The sequence below is a fragment of the Euphorbia lathyris genome, chromosome 6 (genome assembly GCF_963576675.1).
Source record: "Euphorbia lathyris chromosome 6, ddEupLath1.1, whole genome shotgun sequence".
NCBI lineage: Eukaryota > Viridiplantae > Streptophyta > Magnoliopsida > Malpighiales > Euphorbiaceae > Euphorbia > Euphorbia lathyris.
In genome coordinates, this window is record NC_088915.1 from 18,241,626 (window position 1) to 18,266,926 (window position 25,301).

At 31.9% G+C, this 25,301-nt stretch overlaps 1 protein-coding gene across 1 annotated transcript; it reads left to right on the forward strand.

The window, feature by feature from the left end:
• The first annotated feature begins 21,699 nt into the window (after positions 1-21,699).
• LOC136233033 (3-ketoacyl-CoA synthase 11-like) lies at positions 21,700-25,058 on the forward strand. The gene is made up of 2 exons (XM_066022563.1): positions 21,700-22,304; positions 24,029-25,058. Exons 1-2 carry the CDS (start codon positions 21,717-21,719, stop codon positions 24,827-24,829), a joined length of 1,389 nt encoding a protein of 462 aa, XP_065878635.1. The 5' UTR covers positions 21,700-21,716; the 3' UTR covers positions 24,830-25,058.
• The last annotated feature ends 243 nt before the right edge of the window (positions 25,059-25,301 follow it).

A 25,301-nucleotide genomic window follows, 5' to 3' on the forward strand; every position in this document is an offset into this window, starting at 1 on the left:
TCCGAAGACTGAAATTTTACTCCCCTAATCTCGGTAGAGATTTTCCATTCTCGGTAACTTTAGATTTTCTTTCAGCACAACATACACATGTTCGTTTTCAAAGAAACGCGTCCGTTCGATTGGATAGAAACGTCTCTTCGTAGCAGACACGACCCTTAGACATGACTCTTCAACATCTATAAATAAAGAGTTGATTTTAGAGTTGAAAATAGAGAGTTAGATTGATTAAGAAGAGTGCAGAATTTATGCAGAAACTCTGACTCAGAAATGAGTCAGAGATTAGATTTCATTTCTTGTAAAAGCAATCTTGTCGTACACAAGTTGTTCTTAATTCAATTACAAATACAGTAGCAATTAGATTTAGATTAAGATCTGTTCAAACTAGTTTACATTTTGGTAGTAGAAGAACCATCTCTATTCCGAAGATTCAGCGAGAAGATTAAGTAGCGGATTCGATCCCAGAGCCTGACAAACTCTAACGAGGTTTGAGGAAAGGATTGACGACCCGGAACTCTCATGTCGTTTTGAATGCTTCCATGCTTTTTACTCTCTGTAAACTTGTATCAAATTCACACTTCATTTAATAAAGTTTATGCAATTCAATATATTTTTATGTAGCACTTCTGTAAATGATCCGAAGTGAGTTCTGGTGTTTTCATTAAAACGTAGTTAAATTCAATATCTTTACAAGAAAACTTTGTTGAACACTTAGGGAAATTCATTCTTAAGGACGATATGATTGTTAAGTCGGCTTATCGGAAATAAGTATTAATTTGGTTAAGGTAGCAATCTAACCCGACCGTAGGAGGATTGTCTGCGGTTCAAAGCCTTTTAATTGAAGGAGTTTACGTTATTACACTTTTATAATTTTTACAAAGTTTAAAGTTGTTTTCTTTGCTTAGTGCAAACGAATACAATTAATCTCTTATTTTAAACACTAAATATTTCTGTTTTGTAATTCATACCCAAAACAGAATTGATTTCTAATATTCTACATATATTCTAATCTAATTCTTATTAATTCAATCTCAAAACCAAATCCAATTAAACGATTTTCCATATTATAAATCTAAAACGTGAATCAAACTGAATTAAAATAAGTTTTCGTTAAAAAGCGTTCTCTGTGGGATCGATATCTTTTTATTACTACAAGTGAAACTGTGCACTTGCGGAAATCGCTCAACAAGTTTTTGGCGCCGTTGCCGGGGAACGCCAAAATTTTTAACAAAAATTTATATTTTTCGTGTTTTATTCCGAACCTTGGTTTATAATATATGTATTTATTTATTTTCTAGTTTTATTTTATTTATTGAGGATGGTCACTAGGACTAAATCCTCGTTGTTATTTAACGTTTGCATTTAGATGTTTGCAGATAAAAAAAAATCCAAGTTTTTTCAAAGATAAACTGGAGATTTGATCATCAATATAAATTCACAGAATGAGTCTACAGAAAAGAAATTCGGCTAGCAAATACATCAGAGAGGAAAGGAAATTTTTAAAACAGGATGTCAGACGTGACATATAAATTTTTCCAGAAAAATTTACCTTTTCCCAAACACCTTTAACTCTTTTCTATAAACCAAACCCTTCACCAAAATATCATATCTCTTTGTAAAAATTATTCAATTCCTACATTACACCCAATTCTTCTTTTATCATATCATTTTCTTAAACACCTACATCCATCTCTCTAAGAAACAGCAGGATCATCACCATGAGACTTTTCTCAGACAGATTTATCAGAACGTGGAATAGGGAATACAGTCCTTGAAATTATCTTATCCGCCAGTAGGGCTGTAATCGAGCCGAGCCGAGCCGAGCTTTGGCCTGTTCAAGCTCTGCTCGCTATAAAATTAACGAGCTCGAGCCCGAGCCGAGCTTGCTATAAAATTAACGAGCCGAGCCCGAGCCGAGCTTTGGCTTGCTCAACGAGCTTGACCCGAGCTTCGAGCTTGTTTCGAGCCCAAAATCTTCTTTTGGACTTGGTTCATTAACAAAATTATCTAACCATGGATTGTTAATTATATTTGTGAAGTTTACTCGCAAATAACTCTTTAATTGTGTACATAAACAAGCTCACAAGCAAAGTTCGTGAATAAATAAACAAGATGCTTACAAATAGTTCGTCTATTACTCATTTATTATGTTTGTGAACGAACTCATCTAATAGCAAATGAAATAATATTAAGTTTAGATATTTGTGAACTAACACAAAACTATATAGTTTTCTACAAAACTAAAATATGCTCATAAATGTTCTAATCGAGCCTGCTCGCGAGCTTTCGAGCCGAGCTTTGGCCTGCTCAAGCTTGACTCGTTTATGAACCGAGCCAGTAAATCATGTTCACGAGCGGTTCGTTTACAAATCGAGCCGAGCTTTTATCGAGCTGATCACCGAGCCGCTCATGAGCGGCTCTGTTCATTTACAGCCCTATCCGTTAGGAAGGAATTGTATACTTTTAATATAGCTTTGAAAGTTTCGGTTCATGTGCGTAGTTTTTTGTTCGTGGCCAGAACTAGAAGTTCGGGCATTTAACCGAAATCATTAGATCCTTAATTTGAGAAAACGAGAAAAAAAAAGCGCTTAAAAAATGCTAAAAAAAAGAAAACGCAAAATAAAAAAACAAATATAATAATAATTTCAAAGTTTGGGATACAGTTCAACTTTTTAATTCCCAATTGAAATTATTTCCAGGTAAGTTAAAATGGACAAGACCATATTTAGTTGATAAAAATATTTTGAATATGAATGAGCTCCAATTCAAGCAATTGAATTTGTGAACAAGTTCTTTGAAAATTAATTCGCTTAGTTTTCATTTTTAAATTTTCATTCATCTTATTTCTTATTCATTATTTGTGTATAAACAAGTTTTATTCAATAAAAATTATTTAAAGTCATGTTTCTAAATGTTTTTCAGAAAATTTTAATGTGTTTAGTGAAATTTCAGGAATCTCAGTTGAGAATCCAGAAATCTCAGTAGAGATTTCAAGTTTAGGTTTTTCAGGAATAGAATAGGAAGTTTCTGATCTTACCGAGATTATAAAATCTCTACCGAGACGAGCGGAAGAAGGTTTCGACGTGCCTTTACCCAGGAGGGGTAAAGCGTGTCACGACCGAGATTCCAGAATCTCGGTCGCGACACGGGCATATGGTCGACCTGTCACCTTAGTTTTTTTGCATTTTCCTTAATTCTTTGCTGCAAATTCGAAATTTTTTGTCAGTTTTAACCCAAAAGGCATAAATTGACACCATTTCGTTTTCAACAAACATAATATTTCATTCTGTTAACCTATATAGTTCAGTTAGGATCAGAATTATTCTTTTATTTCACTTCATCTCTTTCAGAATTCTGAAATTCTTACCACATATCTAAAGGTTACAGACATTCATAATTCTCCAAACATGACTTCCTCTTTTAAATTGTATGTGTTGGGAGATATATTCCAATGCAACTTTGTTAATTCCTCAAAGATCTTAATTGAGGGATTAGTTGTCGCATCATGTTCCAAAGACAGGAAAATTGGATACGGGAATATAATATGAGGAATTATTTTAGGAACCAAAGATGTTGTTTCGGTTCCTTAGACTGATAAAGAACCATTCCCTATCCTTGACTATGAATTCCTGGAAACTGAGGGATTTTGTCGAGAGAATTTTCCGAGTTAGCCCACGATTTCTTTCTGCGGAAGAAAGACAGATCTTCGTGCAAACGAAGATTGATCATTACCGGGCTATGCGAATCTCAATTCAACGGGATGAGAATTTAGTTTAATTTGTTTAGTTCTGTTTATTTTTAGTTTGTGTATATTTTTGTATATAGGTTTGTTTTTTATTTTTCTTGTATATCTGTTCTAGTCAATTTTTGTAAATATGTGTTCATGCAATAAAACTTTACTTTAATTTCATAAGTTCATCTTTTGTTATGGTTTATGTATGTTTGATTTTATACACCATTATCAATGAATCTGTACTTATATATTAAATGCTAATAAGTTATCATCATTATTAATTCTTGAACAAGTTAATAAACGTTCATTTTATATGATGATTCTATGTTTTGTTATGAATATATGTTTATCATTTTTAATAAAAAAATCAAGTTTGATTCTTTGGTTATTTTTAATATATGTTACCGTGCAAAGTTCTTCGAATGAATATATATATATAATGATTAATTTAGGAAGGTGTAACTTTACACATACATCTGTTTCTAATGTTAAAATGAATCTGCATATAATTTAATTAATTTTCATAAGTTTCAATGATTATGTTTTTACTATGAATAAGTGATTAATAATACTTAACATTTCTATCAATTCAATACTTATTCATTCCATAATTACAAGGTTCATTTACATTAAATGCTTATTCATTTAACTTATATGAATTAATGCACGTTGATTATATATTAATTCTAATTAAGGCATTTAATGCTTCATTACATCAATATTTAATAAGGATAAACCTTTGGTTTTCCCTTCATTTAATGTTTTGTTTTGTGTTTTTAAGTTTCAGGTATTAATATATTCATTCGTAGGGCATATTTGCAAGGAAATTAAATTAATACGGAGTTAATATATGCGTATTTCAGCCACCAGGACGTGAATCTCGGTAGGGATTATGGAATCCCTACAAGTTCGGCGACAACAACAAATTTCATGAGAAATGAATCTCCCTGAAATGGCCATGTTGCGACCTGTAGGGCGAGGTTAAGCACAAATTGATCCAATTTTTCAACCTTTTTCTATTCCTACACTAATTCCTACTACCTATATTCATCCCTATATAAACATATCCCTTACACAAACTCCATAACCTACTCCTCTATTTTTCTATCTTTATCATAATTTTTCTATTTTTCTCTCATAAATCCGATATTTAAACACCATGCCTAGATATAAGAAGGTTACTCACAAGGTTTCCTCTACCTCTAATAATTGTTTGCATATTGAGTATGGATCCATTCAGCATTATTTCAGATGAGGACGGGCAGCGTATGCTAAGAGAAAGAGATTTATCACCTTTAGGAATAATGGTATTACTTATAGACTTGATTATGAAGCAATGGGTGAGATGTTTGGTTTTCCAACTAGTGATTTTGGATATTTCGACTCTTCTTCAAGCAAATTTATTACTTAAGGATGGTCCACCCAAATTTGTCTCTTGTGAGACACGTATTAAGCACCTTAGCAGTCAAACAGGTGGCGGAGCTTCTAGTTCACATGGTTAGGTACCAAAAAGGGTTATGATGAAGATGAAGAAGGTGAGGAGGAGGAGGAGAATATTGACGCCCAAACACAAGCACAAGGGCATGTAGATCAAGAGCACAATGTTGATGATCAAGTTCATTTGCGACGTATTTTGAACCAAATGAATGCACACAACCGGCAAATGATTTTGCAGTTCGATGATATTGTGGAGAACAATCAAGAGCTGAGTTCAAGAATTAACGCGGTGGATGCCAATATCCATACTTTGAGGAAAGAGCACACGTCAATCCGATGCCAGTTGTTATCATTTTTCCGTCGTTAAGGCGTAGTAACCACACCGTCTCCACCGGGTTCACCTTCACAAGAATAGGTTTTATCTTATCTTTTCTCAAATCATTTATCTTTTTGTGTTGTTTTTACTTAAGTTTGGTACATTGCTTTAATTATTCAGTTTGGTACCATTTCAATTTTATTCACTTATATTGGATGCTATAAATTCATAATTTCTCTATCTTATTTCGTATGCTTTATTTTCGTACAATTTTTCGTGTTTTATCAAATTTTGCACCAATGAGGACATGGTCTAAATTAAGTGTGGGAGGAGATATTGCATATATCATTTTATTTTTAGTACGAATTAATGCAACGAATACGAATACTTTTTAAGCAACATTTATAAATGCAACACTTGTTTTATGCAAATGCAACATATATTGCAACACAATTTAAACACAATTTATTTAAACTTTACATTATTTTTCATATGTTTAAAATATTTAACTTATGATTATTTTTAGGTTATCATTATCGATAGAAATAATATTTCTACACGGGCAATATTTTTCAAAATTATTCATAAATCTCCGATACGATTTTAAGTAAAATTGTCTCGAGTGAAAGTATTTAAGTAAATAAATTCTTTATTTTAATCTCTATCTCATATCATGAAATTCATGATAAAATAAATCTTATTTTAATTTTTCAATTAGGTTTATAGGCATTAAATTGAACTAACAATTTTTAGCTCGGTTTGATTTTCGTCTTACATTAACACCAATTGAAGTTTTTAAAGGAAACTTTAGCCATAATACATGTTGAATTTTAAGTCAATATAGGATGAATGTGCTATTTTTCTTTTTCCCAATTTATAATTTTAATTTTATAGCTCATGTTAATTAATCAATTAGTCGTATTCTTAACTTTTGGCCACGATTGAGACCAACCTTATCACAATCGAGGTATGAAAGGGAAGAAAATTACGTAAACGGTACTTTTGGTCACGATTGCGACCATCCTTATCACAATCAAGGTATGAAAGGAACGTTATTAAAAAATTAAGTGTGTTTAAGTTTAAAGTAACGATTGCGTCCACCCATGGCATGGTCGGTACCTCTTAAGCGAACACAAATAAAATGCATATAAAGTTACGATCGAGACCACCCTTATCTTGGGCGTAACCAAGCAAATAAATTAACCTAAGTACTTATTCATTTAATATATTTCATATAACAGTTTAGGTTTGGGAAAGGAAATTTTGTGCTTTGAAATGCCTTGAGACGAAAGACTCAATAACATGTGTGCTTATATCGTCCCGAATACTTCAATTTTAACTTGAAATACAAGATGAATGATATATCGCCTTTATACTAGTTAGTTTGATATTTTGCGTATAAATTTGCCATGCAAAGTTAATCTTTTCGGCTTAACTAATTTAAAGAGTAATACAGATTTATATGTTCTATTTTCATAAAGAGATTAGTTAAAGGATAAATTCAGTGAAATTTTGCTCGGGACTAGCAAAAGATTAAGTGTGGAGATTTGTTAAGCCCAAAATATATCTAAAATATCATTAATATTTACATCAGTTTTGCTATGAAATCGTGCTGTTTATATCTATTTAGAGTACTTTTACGTTCGAAAATGTTTCTTTCATGCAAGGTACCTAAATATTTGGTAAAATCCAAATAGGAACGAAAACAGGTCAAAAACGAAGGAAAACCCCTACGAAAAGAGTTAAAGACGAAGAAAATCAAACGCACCGAAACGAAGACGGCAAACGAAGTCAAGACGGGGAGAAATCACCCGTGTCGCGACCGAGATTCCCTATTCTCGGTCGCGACACGCGTCGCCCAGTCACTTCTCCTCTTGCGTCTAAAGACTGCAATTTTACTCCCCTAATCTCGGTAACTTCAGATTTTCTATCAGCACAACATACACATGTTCGTTTTCAAAGAAACGCGTCCGTTCGATTGGATAGAAACGTCTCTTCACAGCAGACACGACCCTTAGACACGACTCTTCAACATCTATAAATAAAGAGTTGATTTTAGAGTTGAAAATAGAGAGTTAGATTAATTAAGAAGAGTGCAGAATTTATGCAGAAACTCTGACTCAGAAATGAGTCAGAGATTAGATTTCATTTCTTGTAAAAACAATCTTGTCGTACACAAGTTGTTCTTAATTCAATTACAAACATAGTAGCAATTAGATTTAGATTAAGATCTGTTCAAACTAGTTTACATTTTGGTAGTAGAAGAACCATCTCTATTCCGAAGATTCAGCGAGAAGATTAAGTAGCGGATTCGATCCCGGAGCCCGACAAACTCTAACGAGGTTTGAGGAAAGGATTGACGACCCGGAACTCTCATGTTGTTTTGAATGCTTTCATGTTTTTTACTCTCTGTAAATTTGTATCAAATTCATACTTCATCTAATAAAGTTTATGCAATTCAATATATTTTTATGTAGCACTTCTGTAAATGATCCGAAGTGAGTTCTGGTGTTTTTATTAAAACGTAGTTAAATTCAATATCTTTACAAGGAAACTTTGTTGAACACTTAGGCAAATTCATTCTAAGGACGATATGACCATTAAGTCGGCTTATCGGAAATAAGTATTAATTTGGTTAAGGTAGCAATCTAACCCGACCATAGGAGGATTGTCTGCGGTTCAAAGGCTTTTAATTGAAGGAGTTTACGTTATTACACTTTTATAATTTTTACAAAGTTTAAAGTTATTTTCTTTGTTTAATGCAAACAAATACAATTAATCTCTTATTTTTAAACACTAAATGTTTCTGTTTTGTAATTCATACCCAAAACAGAATTGATTTCTAACATTCTACATATATTCTAATCTGATTCTTATTAATTCAATCTCAAAACCAAATCCAATTAAACGATTTTCCATATTATAAATCTAAAACGTGAATCAAACTGAATTAAAATAAGTTTTCGTTACAAAGCGTTCTCTGTGGGATCGATATCTTTTTATTACTACAAGCGAAACCGTGCACTTGCGGAAATCGCTCAACAATCTCCAAAATATGTGTCAATTCTCTTTTTTTTCCACTATGATTTTTCCCCTCCTCAAAATATGTGTCTATCCAATTATAATTTTATCCGATTATAATTTTCCCCCTTAAATTCCCTTTAAATCAAAAGGTGAATATTAAATTTTTTTTTCCATCATTATTTTTTATCTAATTATATTTTGTTCTTAAATTAAAATGTCAATATTATTACCTAATTTAATTATCTTTTTTCATCATCATTATTAATTAATTTTTAATTTTTTTCAATGATCAAAATGTCAATGTAAATATTCAATTAATAAAAAATAATATACTTGTTTAGACGTTTTAATTTAGGAAACTAGGGTTAAACTTATATAAAATAAAGATGTCTTCTATGTTTACTTTGTTTTTAACAAAGTAAGTTTTACTTTTTTTTTTTCTACCATTGGATGAGCTTACTTTGTTAAAGTTCATCACCATCCAATGGTGGAAAAAACAACCTAAAGCTTACTTTGTCAAAAACAAAGTAAGCAAGCCTAACCCAAAAATTAAATATGTATAAGCGTTTCACGTTAGACGCTTTTTTTTTTATAGGAATACTAATATTTCATTATATCATAAAATTGCCAGTACAAGATGAAACCAGTAAGGAATAAAACCTTACACACATATAGGCTAAGCCTAATACATAGTCCACAAGGGCAAAAAAAATGACAATTAAAAGCAAGAAAATGACTATTAAAAGCAAAAAAACCCATTAAAGGTACATTAAACATAAACACCATTTGAAACATATATAGATCGTAACTCCGAATTCGCCGCAAAGCAACTGTAAGCCAATCCTCAGCATTTGAACCATTCTGAACCTTCGGATCTAAGTCCTTTCTTTTGCAACCACATAGATTCAGTGATCTACGGATAAGATCTACCGTTTCTGTTCTTGCTAACATAGAAAACGTTACAAAACCAGAGAGTTTAACCAACAGGCGCAGTTCAAACGGATTCAGAAATACGATGAAATATATATGATCCAACTAAAGAACTGACACAAACAAGAAGGAAAAAACTACGAAAACGGAAAACGTTAGACGCTTTTAATTTTTTAATCAACATACTAGAATGAAGCAGTTTTATCATGTTGGAGGTTAAAATTTTTTTGCCTAGCCCTAACGGGTTGGACTCTACAAAATTAGCACCCCGGATATGAAATCCTGGCTCCGCCATTGCACAGTGTGGCAACACTAATGCGATTCCGAAACAAGAGACCAAGTCGTCAGTTTTTCTAGTCATTTCTATTATTTACTGTTTTGCCTTTATTGTAATTATTGTCTTGCCATTTACATATAATAATCTAAATGTCATTTCACCACTTACCCTTATCCTTTCGGGTCAATTACATGAATATCATAATTAAGTATAAAATTATAACTAAATCATATCACCAAACTTAATTCTTAATATGTCATTATTCTCTATATATTATGATTTTACAATCTAATTTAAGAAATCTAGACTCCAATTCATAAGTCATAAACTCTAGAAAATATATTCTAGACTTCTAATTTATAAATTCTAATTCTTAAAATATATTAAAAGTACTAATTTTACTAGTTTGACATAATAAAAAATTATGACTTAACATAGTTGTAAATAATTTTTAAAAGATGAATTTCTGTGTAATTTTCCCTATCCTTTTCTTATTGAGTTGTAACCTAGTTGGGGCATCTAGGTCTTTTGCTTCAAAGTTAGAAGAGGTATATAAACCTCTTTATTTATATTAAAGAGTACCTTTTATGAAATTAATAAAAAACAGTCTCCATTGGAGTGTGTTTATTTTTCTTCAGAGATTAACTCCTTCAAACTTGACTTGAGAAGAAAGTTTTTATTGGTTTAAGATTAATATTTTTTTATTTTTTTCACATCCCAACATATGTTTGTGATTTGTTACTGATAAAATGACGCAAATGTGAAGTGTAGATGACAAGATTCATGACCGAGAAGACAGTTTGATGAATTATTTCTCAAATTAACTCAATTTATCAATGTTAGGGGTAAAATTGCTATTGGCTTCCAACGTTAGGGGTAAAATTGCATCATTTTAGACGTTAGGGGGATAAAATTGCTTCTGACCCAAAACGTTAGGGATATTTTTGTACCTTAACCCTAAGTAATAATAATACTAACTGCTTATTAAAGTAAAAACCGTTTACTTTTGTTGTTTTCATATCCGATTTTCCGTCTTAATTTTGATGAAGCTGTTCACAGATTTTTTTTTTTTTTTAAGTTTTAGAAGGTTTTATTAACGGTTTGATTTTAATCACAAAATTTGAACGGTTGCCATGGTTTTGATTGTTCAAAATATCGAGTATTAAATTTATCGAGCCTGCAGTGCTAACGGACGCAAATACAGTATATTTTATTATTTTTTATATAACACACAGTTGTATTGGAAAATGTTATTATTTAAGTTTTTGTCTTTAATTAATTAATTTTTTGTCAAACCACTTATATAAAAAATAGTAAAATATATTTCTTATCAAAGATTTCGTAGCGTCGGTTAGCTTTTGCCTAAATCTATTTCTGGTTAAACTTAGGGCAATGAATTTAGTAGTCTCTATATAAAACACACTGTTTAGTCCTTGTATTTTAAAAAACACACGGTAAGGTCCATAATCTTTTTCTCGATAAACTGTTTAGTCCCTAACATTTTCCTTGGTGAACTGTTTAGTCTTTGCCGTTAGACTCTCATGAAGATTCTATTAGTCAATTTGGATTAGCAGAAACATCTTTCGTCATCACTGAAGCAGTTGGCAGTAAACATGAGTTAAGAATATGGAGAAAAGACATAGATGTGTGAATTGCTTTTGACTAGTAAATAGTAAAGGGTAATTTAGTCATTTCCAAATTCATAAACGGTAAAAAATCTAACAAATAGACGGAAGGACTAAACAGTTCACTGAGAAAAAGGTTAGGGACCTTACCGTGTGTTTTTAAAAATACAGGGATTAAACAGTGTGTTTTGTCAAAATATAGAGACTAATAAATTAATTACCCTTAAACTTATATGAAATGATGAAGTTTTGGAGCATTCAAGGAGGTCCTTGAATTTTATGGTTTTTTTTTTTTTTTTGAAAGGGAATTTTATGGTTTTTGTTATCTTGATTTTATATTTTGATTTATTTTGTAACTTTGTTATGTTTTTTATTTTTTTGTTTTTGTTTAATTTTGTAATTGTGTATTTAATAGGTGAACCGTTCATTCAATTTTCCAAATTTCACTGGACCATGATACCCTCTCTCATCTAATTGCATCATTCTCCAATTAATTCCAATTAATCGTACTCTCTCTCTCTAATTATTGCATTCTCACTCTAATTAATTAGATTCTTTCTCCAAATAAGTTAATTTCCCTCCTCATTCTCTCTCCAATTAATTTAATTATCTCTGCAATTAAATGGACTCTCTCTTAAATTAATTTGCTTTTCTCTTTTCTTTTTAATTTATTCAATCTATATGAAAAATTAGTTATTTGAAAAAATCGATTTCTTAAAAAGTTAATATATATTTTTTTTAAAATGCAACTTTACTTAAATTAAGTATAACTTTACATAAATTATATCTAAAAATAGAATATTTACATAAAGTTCAATTTTTTTTTACGTAAAACTCAAATTTTCCGCAAAGTTAAGGATTTTCTTTTGTAAATTAATAAATTTACGTGAATGAAATCTAACTTTATGTAAATTACGTCTAAAAATATATTTATGTAAAGTTCAAATGCTTTATAAAACTCAATTTTTATGAGATTGATGCAGCGCGGAATTCACTGAGAGTTTTAAACCGTAAACTCACAAAGGCTAACAACTTATCTAGCTAAACTAGAAGGAGTGGATCCTAATTCATGGACTAAATCCATAGGAATAGTGAAATCCCCATTGTTGAAGGATAAAACCTTAACAAACTTCACAAGGAAGAAGATGATAAATTGTATTTCATAAAAGTTAACCTATTACAAAAAGAAAGAGATGAATTTATAGCATCTCAAAAACCTAATTGCTAAATTACAAAAAGGGTAAACTATCTACTAATTACAATACAAATATAAAAGGGTAAAGTAGGGTTAATGGTAAAGGGGTGGCATGCTTGTAAATAAGGAGTGGTAGAGTTGTAAATAGGGAGTGGCAAAGGTGTAATTAAAGAGTGGTCCCAAGCATGAAGAACTTGGTAAAGAAGTTTACTCCAGGCGGGACACGCCCCGCGTGGGTCTTGATACGCCCCGCGTATGAGGAGGCACGCCCAGCGTGTTCGAGCTCCTGGAACTGGTTCTCTTTGAAGGTTCGATCCACGCCACGCGTGCTGGACAACACGCCCCGCTTGAAATGCCTAAGAGACCCCTCTTCCCACGTGCTTTCCTCCTTTCTCTTGGCTCCGGAGTCACGCCCCGCATGTCCTCTCTCACGCCCCACGTCCAGGGACAAAGTGTCCTCATCATTCTCCTCTTCTTCAAAAGAGTTGGCCCCCAACTCAACTATAGAATAAGAATTGTGCTCGGTAGGTATTAGCCACTCCATATATTGCCGTCTTCTCCTTCTCTTTATGCACTCTTCCCACACCTCAACTCGTGTCTTGCCCTCGGTGCTCATCCCCTATAAGGCTCGCCTCACTATCCGACCGACATCAAACGGGATATCTCGACGAAGTTGATCAAACCAATCCATCCCAATGTCTTGGAAGCTCCTCCACACTCCCATGACATGTCTAACCGACCAATCCCGGCTCTCCTCGTTGTCCACTTCACAAACATGGATATTAATCACAACTTTATTCCGTTCATAGCCGACATCAAATGGGATGTCCCGACGACACTTGTCAACCCATTTTGTAGTGATCCCAAGAACACTCATATCAATTCTTTCTTTTTCTTGGGCTAACAATCTCGCGGCTTCTCGAGTCGACTCATCACTAACTTGGCCACTATCCCGCCATTCTTGAATCTCTTCCATTCTCTCTACCTCATCCGGACGGCCATTCCCGTTCACCAAATATTCTTTGAAGCTTACTCTCTTCACCATCACATCACTCCTCATTGACCCCTCATAGGGTTGATGTCCCCTCAACAAACATAACATATATCCCAACACATGCACCTCAAACAAGAACAAAATAACAAGTTCCAAATTTACCAAGTGAGAGGCTCGGTTCATTCCTAATGTGCGTGTGCTAAGAATCTCCTTTCTTCCTAGAGGCGTCACAACATACCCTTCATCTGTTTCCTTTAAGCTCAAGCAACTATGAGGAAGACATAGCATACGACCTCCCGGATCCCATACAATGTCACGTGGTATCTTCCCCAAAGGTAGAATGCCCCGGGGTTGTCCGTTGAGAGACACATACTCCCCATCTTCGGACGTTGGTCCCACATCTCCACTTTCCTCTATTCCCTTCCGGAACTCTCGCTCATAATAGTCAAGTTCATCATTATTAAGTAGCTCAATTTTGAAGTTTCCTTCTCCATCAATCTCCTCTCCTAGATCATCTTCTTCTTGACCATACGGAATTTCACTTCCCTCTTCATCCACAATCCGCTCTCTCCCACGACCTATTGTTCCTATTGGCTTCTCTCCATAGCTCAAGCCGACTATCCCACTTGCTAAGCCGCTTGACTCACAAGACATGCAACCACCCAACATGGTTGAACCACCAACATCTCTCCCATCACCATAACCATCAACCTTCACACATAGTGTGATTTTCTCACTCCCACCAAGCATATCATTGAAGTTAGGTTCAAGGGGCATTTCATCAAACACCAAAGGAGCATCCCTTGAAACATGGGTTTCCCCAACAACCTCACCTACAAACAACCTCTCCTCCTCATCCACAAATGACTCTAAATCCTTCTCCACAAGTTCATTATCAATAATTTCACAAGAAGAATTTAAATCCATTTCATCCCCGCAAACAACATCACCAACATCTTCCATAGCAATAAGAATATCCAAAACTTCAATATTAGAGATTGGGAGCTTAGGAGTTACCTTTACCGCATGTGATGGAGAAAAGATTAGTGATGGATCTTTAGGAGGGACCTCCATGGTAGGTTGAGAAGGTTTTAGGTATCCTTGCTTGAGATTCTCTAGGGATGTCGCCACCTCTCTCATTAGCCCCTTCATTACCCGAAAATCCTCCTTACATCTCTCATCATTCCTCATCATCTTGGCCTTGAGGTTTTCCAACCCCTTGATGATGGTTTCTTCATAGCTTGGAGATGGATTTGGTTGAACCATAGTCGAAAGAAGTCTCCGTTCAAGGAAAACGATCGGCTCTGATACCAACTGATACAGATCGGATTTATCTGAAATAGTGACGTGTTAGTTTTAATCGTAAACTAACAAAGATATTCCAATTCTCTAGCTAAACTAGAAGGAGTGAATCCCAATTCATGGACTAAATCCATAGGAAATAAGAATTCCCCATTGTTGAAGGTATAAACCCTAACAAGCTTCTTGAAGAAGAGTTTTAATTTGATTGATAAAAAGTTAACCTATTACAAAAAGAAAGAGAAGATTTTATAGCATCTCAAAAACCTAATTGCCAAATTATAAAAAGGGTAAACTATCTACTAATTACAATACAAATATAAAAGGGTAAAGTAGGGTTAATGGTAAAGGGGTGGCATGCTTGTAAATAAGGAGTGGTAGAGTTGTAAATAGGGAGTGGCAAAGGTGTAATTAAAGAGTGGTCCCAAGCATGAAGAACTTGGTAAAGAAGTTTACTCCAGGCGGGACACGCCCCGCGTGGGTCTTGATACGCCCCGCGTGGAAGAGACACGCCCCGCGTATGAGGAGGCATGCCCCGCGTGTTCGAGCTCCTGGAACTGGTTCTCTTTGAAGGTTCGATCCACGCCCCGCGTGCTGGACAACACGCCCCGCGTGAAATGCCTAAGAGACCCCTCTTCCCACGTGCTTTCCTCCTTTCTCTTGGCTCCGGAGTCACGCCCCGCGTGTCCTCTCTCACGCCCCGCGTCCAGGGACAAAGTGTCCTCATCAGAGATTTTTTGTGAAAGTGCATTCACAATTGTTTAAACTTAATTAATAATATGATAAAATCTTAGGGTGCGTTTGGTACGCTGTAATGCAATGTAATGTAATCAAGATTGTAATGTAATCAAGGTTGTAATGTAATGGAATGGAATAACCATTACATTACCATGTTTGGTTAGTAAAATTTTACAATTGATGCATTACATTATTATTAGGGGTGTGCATCGGTGCAAAACCGAACCGAATCGAAAAAACCGAATACCAAAATAATCAAAATAATTTATACCGATACCGAACCGAATAATAGGTAAAACCGAATTAAAACCGAATCGAAATATGCAGTTCGGTTCGGTTTAAACCGAACAAGCCGAATTAAGTTAAAAATAACAAATAACAAATAAAAATCACTATATTTTCTCATTAAATTTACCTCAACAACAATAAAAATTGAAATATTTCCAAAATATATCTATATTTGGGTTATTATCTCAACAATAATAAAAAAAAAATTAAACTTGTATAATCAAATATATGTGTATATATATATATATATATATATATATATATATATATATATATAAATGTAAAATATGTGTAATTCGGTGCTGTTCAGTTTTTTTTTACATTTTCTGTCAAACCGAAACGAACCAAACCGAATATCAAAATAAACTTAAAATTAAAACCGATGTCGAACCGAATTGTTAAAAAAAAACCGAACCGAAAAACCGAATTCACTCGGTTCGGTATGCGGTTTAAACCGAACCGATACACACCCCTAATTATCATGTTTGTTTTGCTATGTATAATTATAAATTTCCATTTACTCTTATAAATATATATAACAATAGTAATAATAAAAAATTAATAATAATGTGATGTAAAAATGGAGGAAATGAAAAGGTTAAATGGAAAAAATTAGGAATACATATTGGAATATTGGAATGTAATGAGAATTCCTATTGATTTCTTTGGTAACCCTCGTTACAAAACTTATTGAAGAAAATTGAAGTCATAGAATTCCCATTACATTCCAATAAAACTATAAAGAGCATCCAAACATAGTAATGGACTTTTAATGTAATGAGCATTCCATTACAAAGCCCATTACGTCTTACCAAACGTACCCTTAGAGTTAATATTTTATAATCGTTTTAATAAAAAAATTAAACTATTTTCTTAATAATTTGAATACAAAAATAATCATTTTCCAATTAAATATTAATTCTGACCAATTTGATCCACTTTCCATAGGAAATGAAATTGAATGAGATTTTTGTGACAATCACAACTCTCCTTTTATAACAAAAAAAAAAAGAACACATACATAAGAACTTATTTTTCTTTAAAAAAACATCCTTTTCCTTTAGATTGAATTAGTGTCAATTTGTTTTTATTTTTCGGAACTGCTTTTTGCCTTTTAAGTTTCAACATGAGAAAAAAAAATGTTTGGTAAAAATTCGAAACAACAAACAAAAGCAGCTGAAACAAGCATGCCCTAACCAATAGAATACATTCTCTCTCATTTAATTGCATGATTTCTCCAATTAATAGTATTATCTCTTATTAGCGTACACAGAAAACTTTAATTAGGAGAAGATCAATCTAAAGGGCGTATGAGGAGCCTTGAACCAAGAAATCCGATAAACTATATAAAAAATAGCATTATCTCTCCAATTAATTAGATCCTCTCTAAATAATTTAATTATCTCTTCAGTTACATCAACTCTCTCTTAAGTTAATTTATTTCTCTTAGTCCATCTATGTAAAATGTAGTGTGAAAAAGGTTTTAGATAAAATTCGACTTAAGTTAATACTTTTTTTTAAAATGCAACTTTACGTAAATTAAGTCTAAATTTACATAAAATTTAAATGTTTTATGTAAAAATCGATTTCTTTTTGAAAAGTTGGTGATTTTTTTGTAAATTAGTAAATTTACGTAAATTAAGTCTAACTTTATACGAATTATTTCTAAAAATAAAAGATTTACGTAAAGTTCAAAAAAATTATATGTAAAACTTAATTTTTGTGAAAGTGTATTCATAATTGTTTAAACTCAATTATAATAGGATAAAATCATAGAGTGAATACCTCATAATAGGTTTAATAAAAAAATAAAATTATTTTCCTAATAATTTGATAAAAATAAATCTCATAAAAATGATCATTTTGCAATTTAATATTAATCCTAACCAATTTCATCACTTCAGATAAAATTGAGTGAAATTATGTGATTTTCTAGAAAAAAAAAACCATAAGTACTTGATTGAATTTCTTTAAAAAATAAAATAACCCTTTTCCTTTAGATTGAAGTGATAGCTTTAAAATGAATTAATGATTCTATAGGGTTATATAAATGGGGTGTTTGACTACTCATTTTTTTCTTCACGTTTGCCTTTTCATTTTAAAAATTGGAGTTTTAGATATTTGGTTAAACACATCCTCTTTATCTTTTACGAATGAAAAGTAGATTTTTACAAAAAAAATATGGAATCCATGCTTTTTAGAAAATCAATTTTTTTCAACAGCAAACATCAAGCAACAGGTAAACCAAACAGCCCTAAATTGATAATTTTTTTAATTTTGTAATCGTGCACTCCATATGTTCCACACTAGATGTATTTTAAGGTTAAGTGATAAGAATTAAGAAATACAATTAATTTTAACTAATAAAACACTTTGTTACCCTTGTATTAATTGCATCTTAAATATTCTCAAAATAAACAGGCAGCTTAAATATGGGTATGTTTGGTAAAGATCAATTAATATGCATTGATTAAATCAAAATGTCATGTATTATGGAAAAAAAAATTCTCTATAAAAACATCAATTGCGAAACATAGTGAGTATTTAGAGTTGATTGATATTTAATAGTCATTTTTTCTTCAATTACCAATTATTCCCTTCATTTCAAAGTAATTGTCACATTAAAAAAAAAATCTTATTTCATAGTATTATTTTTCAGTTTTAGTTTTCAATACATTTTTTTACTATTTTACCCTCATAAATGAGTTTGATATTAATTGTACTTTTTGTCATCTAAGTTTTCATATGAAGAATGGTTTAATTTAACGCGTGACACAAAAAAATTAGAATTATTAATAAAGAGAGATAATGAGTATTTTGGTTTATTTTCTATAAATTTAATGTCAATCAATCATATTTTAATACATGTGATTTGGTTAAATGTAATAATTATTTTGAGTACAGAGTGCGATAAAATTTGATATATGCTTGAGTCATTAAATTTTCCAATTTTTGCTCGACCATGATACCCTTAGCTAATAGAATACACTCTCAATTAATTGTAGGAAAAAGTATAAAATTAAACCTTGTAGTTTAAAAATTTACAAAGTGGTATCTTGAGGTTCATTCCGTTAGCAAACACATGCTAAATTGACTAAGGTGTTAAAAAAAGTCAAAAGTCAAAAGGAAAAGAGTTAATTTTGTCCATATATTAAAATAAAAAATAAAAATCAATTACACCATCTTCTCTATATCTTTTTAATTTCATTTTTTTATTCTTTCTCTTTCTTCTTTCTCATCTATGTTAATTTTCTCTCTCTCAATTGATTAACGAACATGAAGTTATTCCCAACATTTACAAAAGGCAGAAATCACAATGAAAAAACAACTCAACACACACTCCAACAACAACTCTAGCATTTTCTATTTAGACTTCACTAATTTAAATTTCTCAATTATTGCCCTAGTTATAATTTTCAGTTTAATTCAACGTTCAAGTTTCATTCAACACTGTCAGATTCTTAAATATTGTCTTAAGAATGTTAGATGTGATTAACCAAAAAACAAATCGAACACAGAAAAACATATTAATAATAAAACTAGAAATTAAAAGGAAAGAGTTAGACAAATCTGAGGTCTGTATTAGCAGTTTCCTTAAGACGATGTTGTCGCTATTGACGATCGTCTCCCAGGATACAACAGATTATGCAAGCGAACTCAAACTGTGTGTAGACTTGTTATCACCAGAGCAAAAAAACAAGAACACTGCGAACAGATAAAGAGCAGAAAAAATTCCAAAGAATATTTTTTCTACCCGTATGTGAATTTGACAATCCATTCTATATAAATGGATCCCGAAAGGATATGTCTAGTCACGAACGAACATGACTGTATACGGACAGACACGACTGTTCACTTACGAACACGACTATTCATGAAAGGAGGTGTTTGTTGGTATTTAAATTAATATATAATTTTATTCAAAATTTTCCAACAAACACTATGCCAAATAGCCTTTCAGATGATGGTTAAAAACCGTCATCTCGCAAGAAATAAATCTGTCACGGGGCTCGCTGTCGTCTGATTGACCTTCAAACGACGGTTGGATTCTTTGAAATTTTAGGTCTCTTTATTTCTTACAATATTTTGTTACTTAGAAGTCAGAAAACGCACTCAATTCAACTTCATAGTTCGAGAACATTATAATTCTCTCACACTCTCGTATTTTCTATAAAAGAGCCAAACAATTATATTACGTTACGATAAGTTAGGATAATCCTCATTGTACATTATATCTGTTAAAATCTTTTCAAAAAATATGAGCAACAAATATCTTTTATAAAAGGGTTAATTTCAAATATAACTCCTGTGGTTTCAAGTTTTGGCAAATAAATACCTGTGGTTTGATTTCGAGCAAATAAATACTTGTGGTATGCTCCGTTTTTCAAAAACGCGGAAACGGTAAAGACACCGTCTATATGCTGATGTGGCCAAGGGTAATTTAGTCAATAAAAATTAATTTCAAATAAATTGTTGTGGTTTGCGTGTTTTTTGCATATAGATACATGTGGTTTGCATATTTTTGCAAATAGATACCCGTGGTTTGGATGTTTTTGCAAATAGGTATCCGTGGTATAACAAACCATAAACAAATACTTAATTTAGGCAAATATTGTGGTTTGTTATATCACAGATACCTATTTGCCTAAATTAAGCGTTTGTTTATGGTTTGTTATACCACGGGTATTTGTCTAAATTAAGCTTTTGTTTTTATGGTTTGTTATACCACGAGTACCTATTTGCAAAAACATCCAAACCATGGGTACCTATATGCAAAAATATCCAAACCACAGGTACCTATTTGCAAAAAACACGCAAACCACAACAATTTATTTGAAATTAACTCTTATTGACTAAATTACCCTCGGCCACGTCAGCATATAGACAACGTCATCATCCGTTTCCGCGTTTTTGAAAAACGGAGCATACGACATGTATTTATTTACTTAAAATCAAACCACAGGGGTTATATTTGAAATTAACCCTTTATAAAATTGTAACAAATGATGTTGAATGTCTCATATGCACTATTTAATTTTAAAGTAGCTTCTTCTTCCTCCTACTTCACTTTCTTTTTCCATTTCCTTTTCCTCTAACTTTCGTACATCTCTTCTAATTGTAATCTCCGCCGGCAACCATAATGTACGGCGATCATCAATCGGCTTTTCCATGAAGGACCTCCTATCTAATTCATTAATAATATAGATGGAAGAAAATTACACAACAAGATAAATAATAATTATGATAATAATACTGAAACTGGTCCTCATTCACCGCCTTCATAATCACTTCTACTTCCGCCTCCTAAACCAAGGCATGTATAAGCAATTTTAATGATTCTCTGTATTCACTTTGACTGTCATTTGAATTTTTTTTAAGACACTTAGTCAGTTTAAACTGTATTTATTAACCGAATCAACTACAAAGTATCAGTTTGTCAACTTTTAAACATACGTTAATTTATGTTTAAAAATGATCTGAACCATATGATTTATTTTTATGGCCTAAAAGTTTGTAAACATAAATCTGTATTTTATGCGGTTTGTAAATACATATATTCTTTGACAAATTGTTCTCGTGATTATTTACTCCAAAATAAAGCGATTTAAAGCAATTAAGAATAGTAACTTTACAAATTACCTTATATATAAGATACTTTGTAAATTAACTAAATTACACATATTATTTCACTCTAAAAATACTCACATATCCTTTAACTTCAAACTTGCGTAAATCTCACACCCACATGATTTATTTATTTTTATTTCCCCCAAAAATTGACCCTTATATGTCCTATATAAGATAGCAACAATGGTGCAACATCTCATTATCTTCTCCTAATTTCCTTTTTCCAATCTCCAAAATGATGCAACTTTTTATAATTCCATTTCTCACCACAGATTTTTCCAATCTTCAACATTTACTCCCAATAATCACAGGCATAGCTTTTATAGCTACAATTCTCACCCTTTATATAAAAAACATGCCAAGAAAAGTATACTTAGTAGATTTTTCATGCTACAAGCCAGAAGCAGTTCATAAGTTAACCAAGGAGAAGTTTATACAACAATGTTCTGCAAATGGGTGGTTCAGCCAAGAAAGTTTGGGGTTTAAAAAGAAAATATTGGAAAAATCAGGGATTGGACAGATGAGTTATGTGCCACAAGGGTTGATGAAAATACCTGTTGATATGTCAATGGCTGAGTCAAGAAGAGAGACAGAAAGTGTTATGTTTGGTGCTATTGATGAATTGTTGACTAAAACTGGGGTGCAGGGAAGGGATATAGGGATAGTTGTAGTGAATAGCAGCATATTCAATCCATTGCCATCTCTTTCAGCTGTTATTGTGAATCAATATAAACTTAGAAGTGATGTTTTGAGTTATAATCTTGGTGGTATGGGATGTAGTGCTAGTCTTATTGCTATTGACCTTGCCAGATATATTTTACAGGTTAGTTACTTTTACTTTTTGTTTTTACCCAAAAAGAAACGGAAAAAATGACGTGAATGGCGCATCAGCGTTAGTTAATTTTTATTGCCGAGTGAAATGACATGTGACTACCATATAGATTACAGGTGGATGCAATCTGCCTGACCAAAATGACATGTGTCAGTTAGGTGGAAGCCTTGTATCATTCTGGTCCGCTAGTTAACAATCACATGTGGTTTCGATCAATAGTGAAAGTTGATTGTTGTTCATGTGACAGTCATGTCGTTTTTACATGATCTTTTTGCTTTTGAAGGTGTGGAAATGACTTCATTAAGATAAAATTCAAAATTTAATGATTTTATTAAAACAAATTGAAGTTGAGTGACTATTTTAAGACAACTCACCAATTGGTAGATTAACCCTACTTGAAATATTATTTCTTAGATTAGTTAATATTTTTAGGAAAGTACATATAGCGAAAATATAAATAAAACTGACACGTAGTTTCTTATATTTATAAATATAGAAATGCTGTATTTTTTCTTTAAAAAAATTGACATGTTTACAAAAAGTTAGTTAATAATAAAGGAATTCCACGAATTGTGTTAATCTTTTTTTATGACGCCCCTTGACTTGTTTATTTTACTTATATGGCATATAGGAATATTCACTTTTAATCAGGTGGCATGTTAGATTGCTTTGATTCTAATGTTTTTCTAATCTATATATAAAATGGTCCAAATTTAATCATAATATTTTCAAGCAAAATTAATTTTAGTTTTATATTATCGAAAATTTTAAAATACGGCTCACATCGAATATTTCAAATATCAATCATGTTTAAAATATTTAATGTGTTATAACACAGTTAAAAAAAACAAACCTTTGAAAATTTAAACAACTAAATCTATAATCCATAAATTAATAGCAGATAAAAATTTGTCAGTGTCTATTTTGCAAAGTTAATCACACAATCACCTCATAATTTAATCTGGTTCCACAAATTTAAAGTGATATTATAGAATGCAATGTATTTGAAAATGATATTAAAATTTTAACCTGACATCATTTTTACCTAACACACTGTTTAGTCTCTTTATTTTGAAAAATAAATTATAAAGTCATTATCTTTTGTTAATATTAACCCTTTGATCCTTCTGTCTATTTTGTATAGATTTTTAACCGTTATATTTGATATGAACAGACAAACAGAAAATAACAGAGTAACATGATCATTTTATATCATATAGCAGTCTTGAAAGTTATGGTTAAAAATCTAAAAAATATAGATAAAAAGACTAAAAGATTAATATTAATAAAAAATAAAAACTTTATAATATATTTTTAAAAATATGAAAACTAAAATGTATATATAAAAATGCTGTACGAATAAATTATTTATCCAAATTTTAAAATTTAATGACAATTATCTCATAGTTAAAATAGCAGTAGGGCCCCATATCTTGCGAGCAATATGTCGATGCTATTACGAAATTATTTTTCTCTTTTTTCTATAAATTATCCACTTTTAGTTAATATATTACTTTATGCATAGTAAAAAATAACAATAGACTAATATAAATATAACAAAGTTGGTGTATCAATAAATTTATTAATAAGATAAATTTATTAATAGGATCGTTTCTACCAATTTTAAAAGATTGAATTGATACCGCTATATTGACTATTTTTACCAACTTTTTGGAACCTTTATTATTTTCTAAGAGCCAACCATTTTGAAACAGGGAAGAAACTGCAACACATATGCATTGGTTGTTAGCACAGAAAACATCACTCGCAATTTGTACACAGGAAACCACCGACCGATGCTTGTCACAAATTGCCTTTTCCGTATGGGAGCTTCTGCTATTCTCCTCTCCAACCGCTCCTCCGATCACCGTCGTTCAAAGTACAACCTCCTCCACACTGTTCGGACCAACATAGCTGCTGATGATAAGTCATATAACTGTATCCTCCAAGAACATGACCAAAACGAAATACTCGGTGTCTCTCTATCTAAAGACCTCACGGCAGTCGCCAGCCAAGCCCTAAAAGCGAATATCACCACACTCGGCCCTTTAGTTCTCCCATATTCCGAACAATTTCTATTCTTAGCAAACTTAATTGGGAGAAAATTGTTGAAACTGAAGATAAAATCGTATGTTCCTAATTTCAAATTAGCTTTTGAGCATTTCTGTGTTCATCCAGGAGGAAGAGGTGTTTTAGATGAGATAGAGAAACAACTTGAGCTGACTGAACTAAACATGGAGCCTTCGAGGATGACACTTTACAGGTTTGGAAATACTTCAAGTAGTAGTTTATGGTATGAATTAGCATATTGTGAAGCTAAGTGGAGGATGAAGAAGGGTGATAGGGTTTGGCAATTAGGGTTTGGTTCTGGATTTAAGTGTAATAGTGTTGTTTGGCGTTGTATCACGACTGTGAATCCGGCTAACCAGAAGAATCCTTGGATTGATGAGATTGATGATTTTCCTATTCATGTACCTAAAGCAGCACCCATAATTCTATCACACAAAGGACAGTAATGGTCATTCCATTCAGATGATACCACATTATCCCAACTACTGATATGACATCATCTGAGTGGAGGTACTGGTCCCATACCATAATAGAATTTCTCAAGGGTTAGAGGAAAAAAATTAGATCAATTGTTTTCTAGGATTAATTAGGGTATGGTTTTAGATTTTAATATGATTAATTATGTATTTTGTTTGATAGAATAAGGTGACTGGATTCAGTAATTCAATGAATCGATTAAACATACTAAAGAATAATCCTTAGCTCTTGTTATTGTTATTTATGTTGATCATATTCTTCTCACACAATAGAGAGCATTAAACAAAAATATCTAAAAATAATAAACAAAATTTACCTAAAAACATGCGATATTATTCAAAAAGTGAATTATAATAAAATAAAATAAAATGTTTTCTTATAACTGTCGCTTGAGCGTAGTCTAGATGGACACTATAGGCACCCCTATGCGCTACCTAAGCA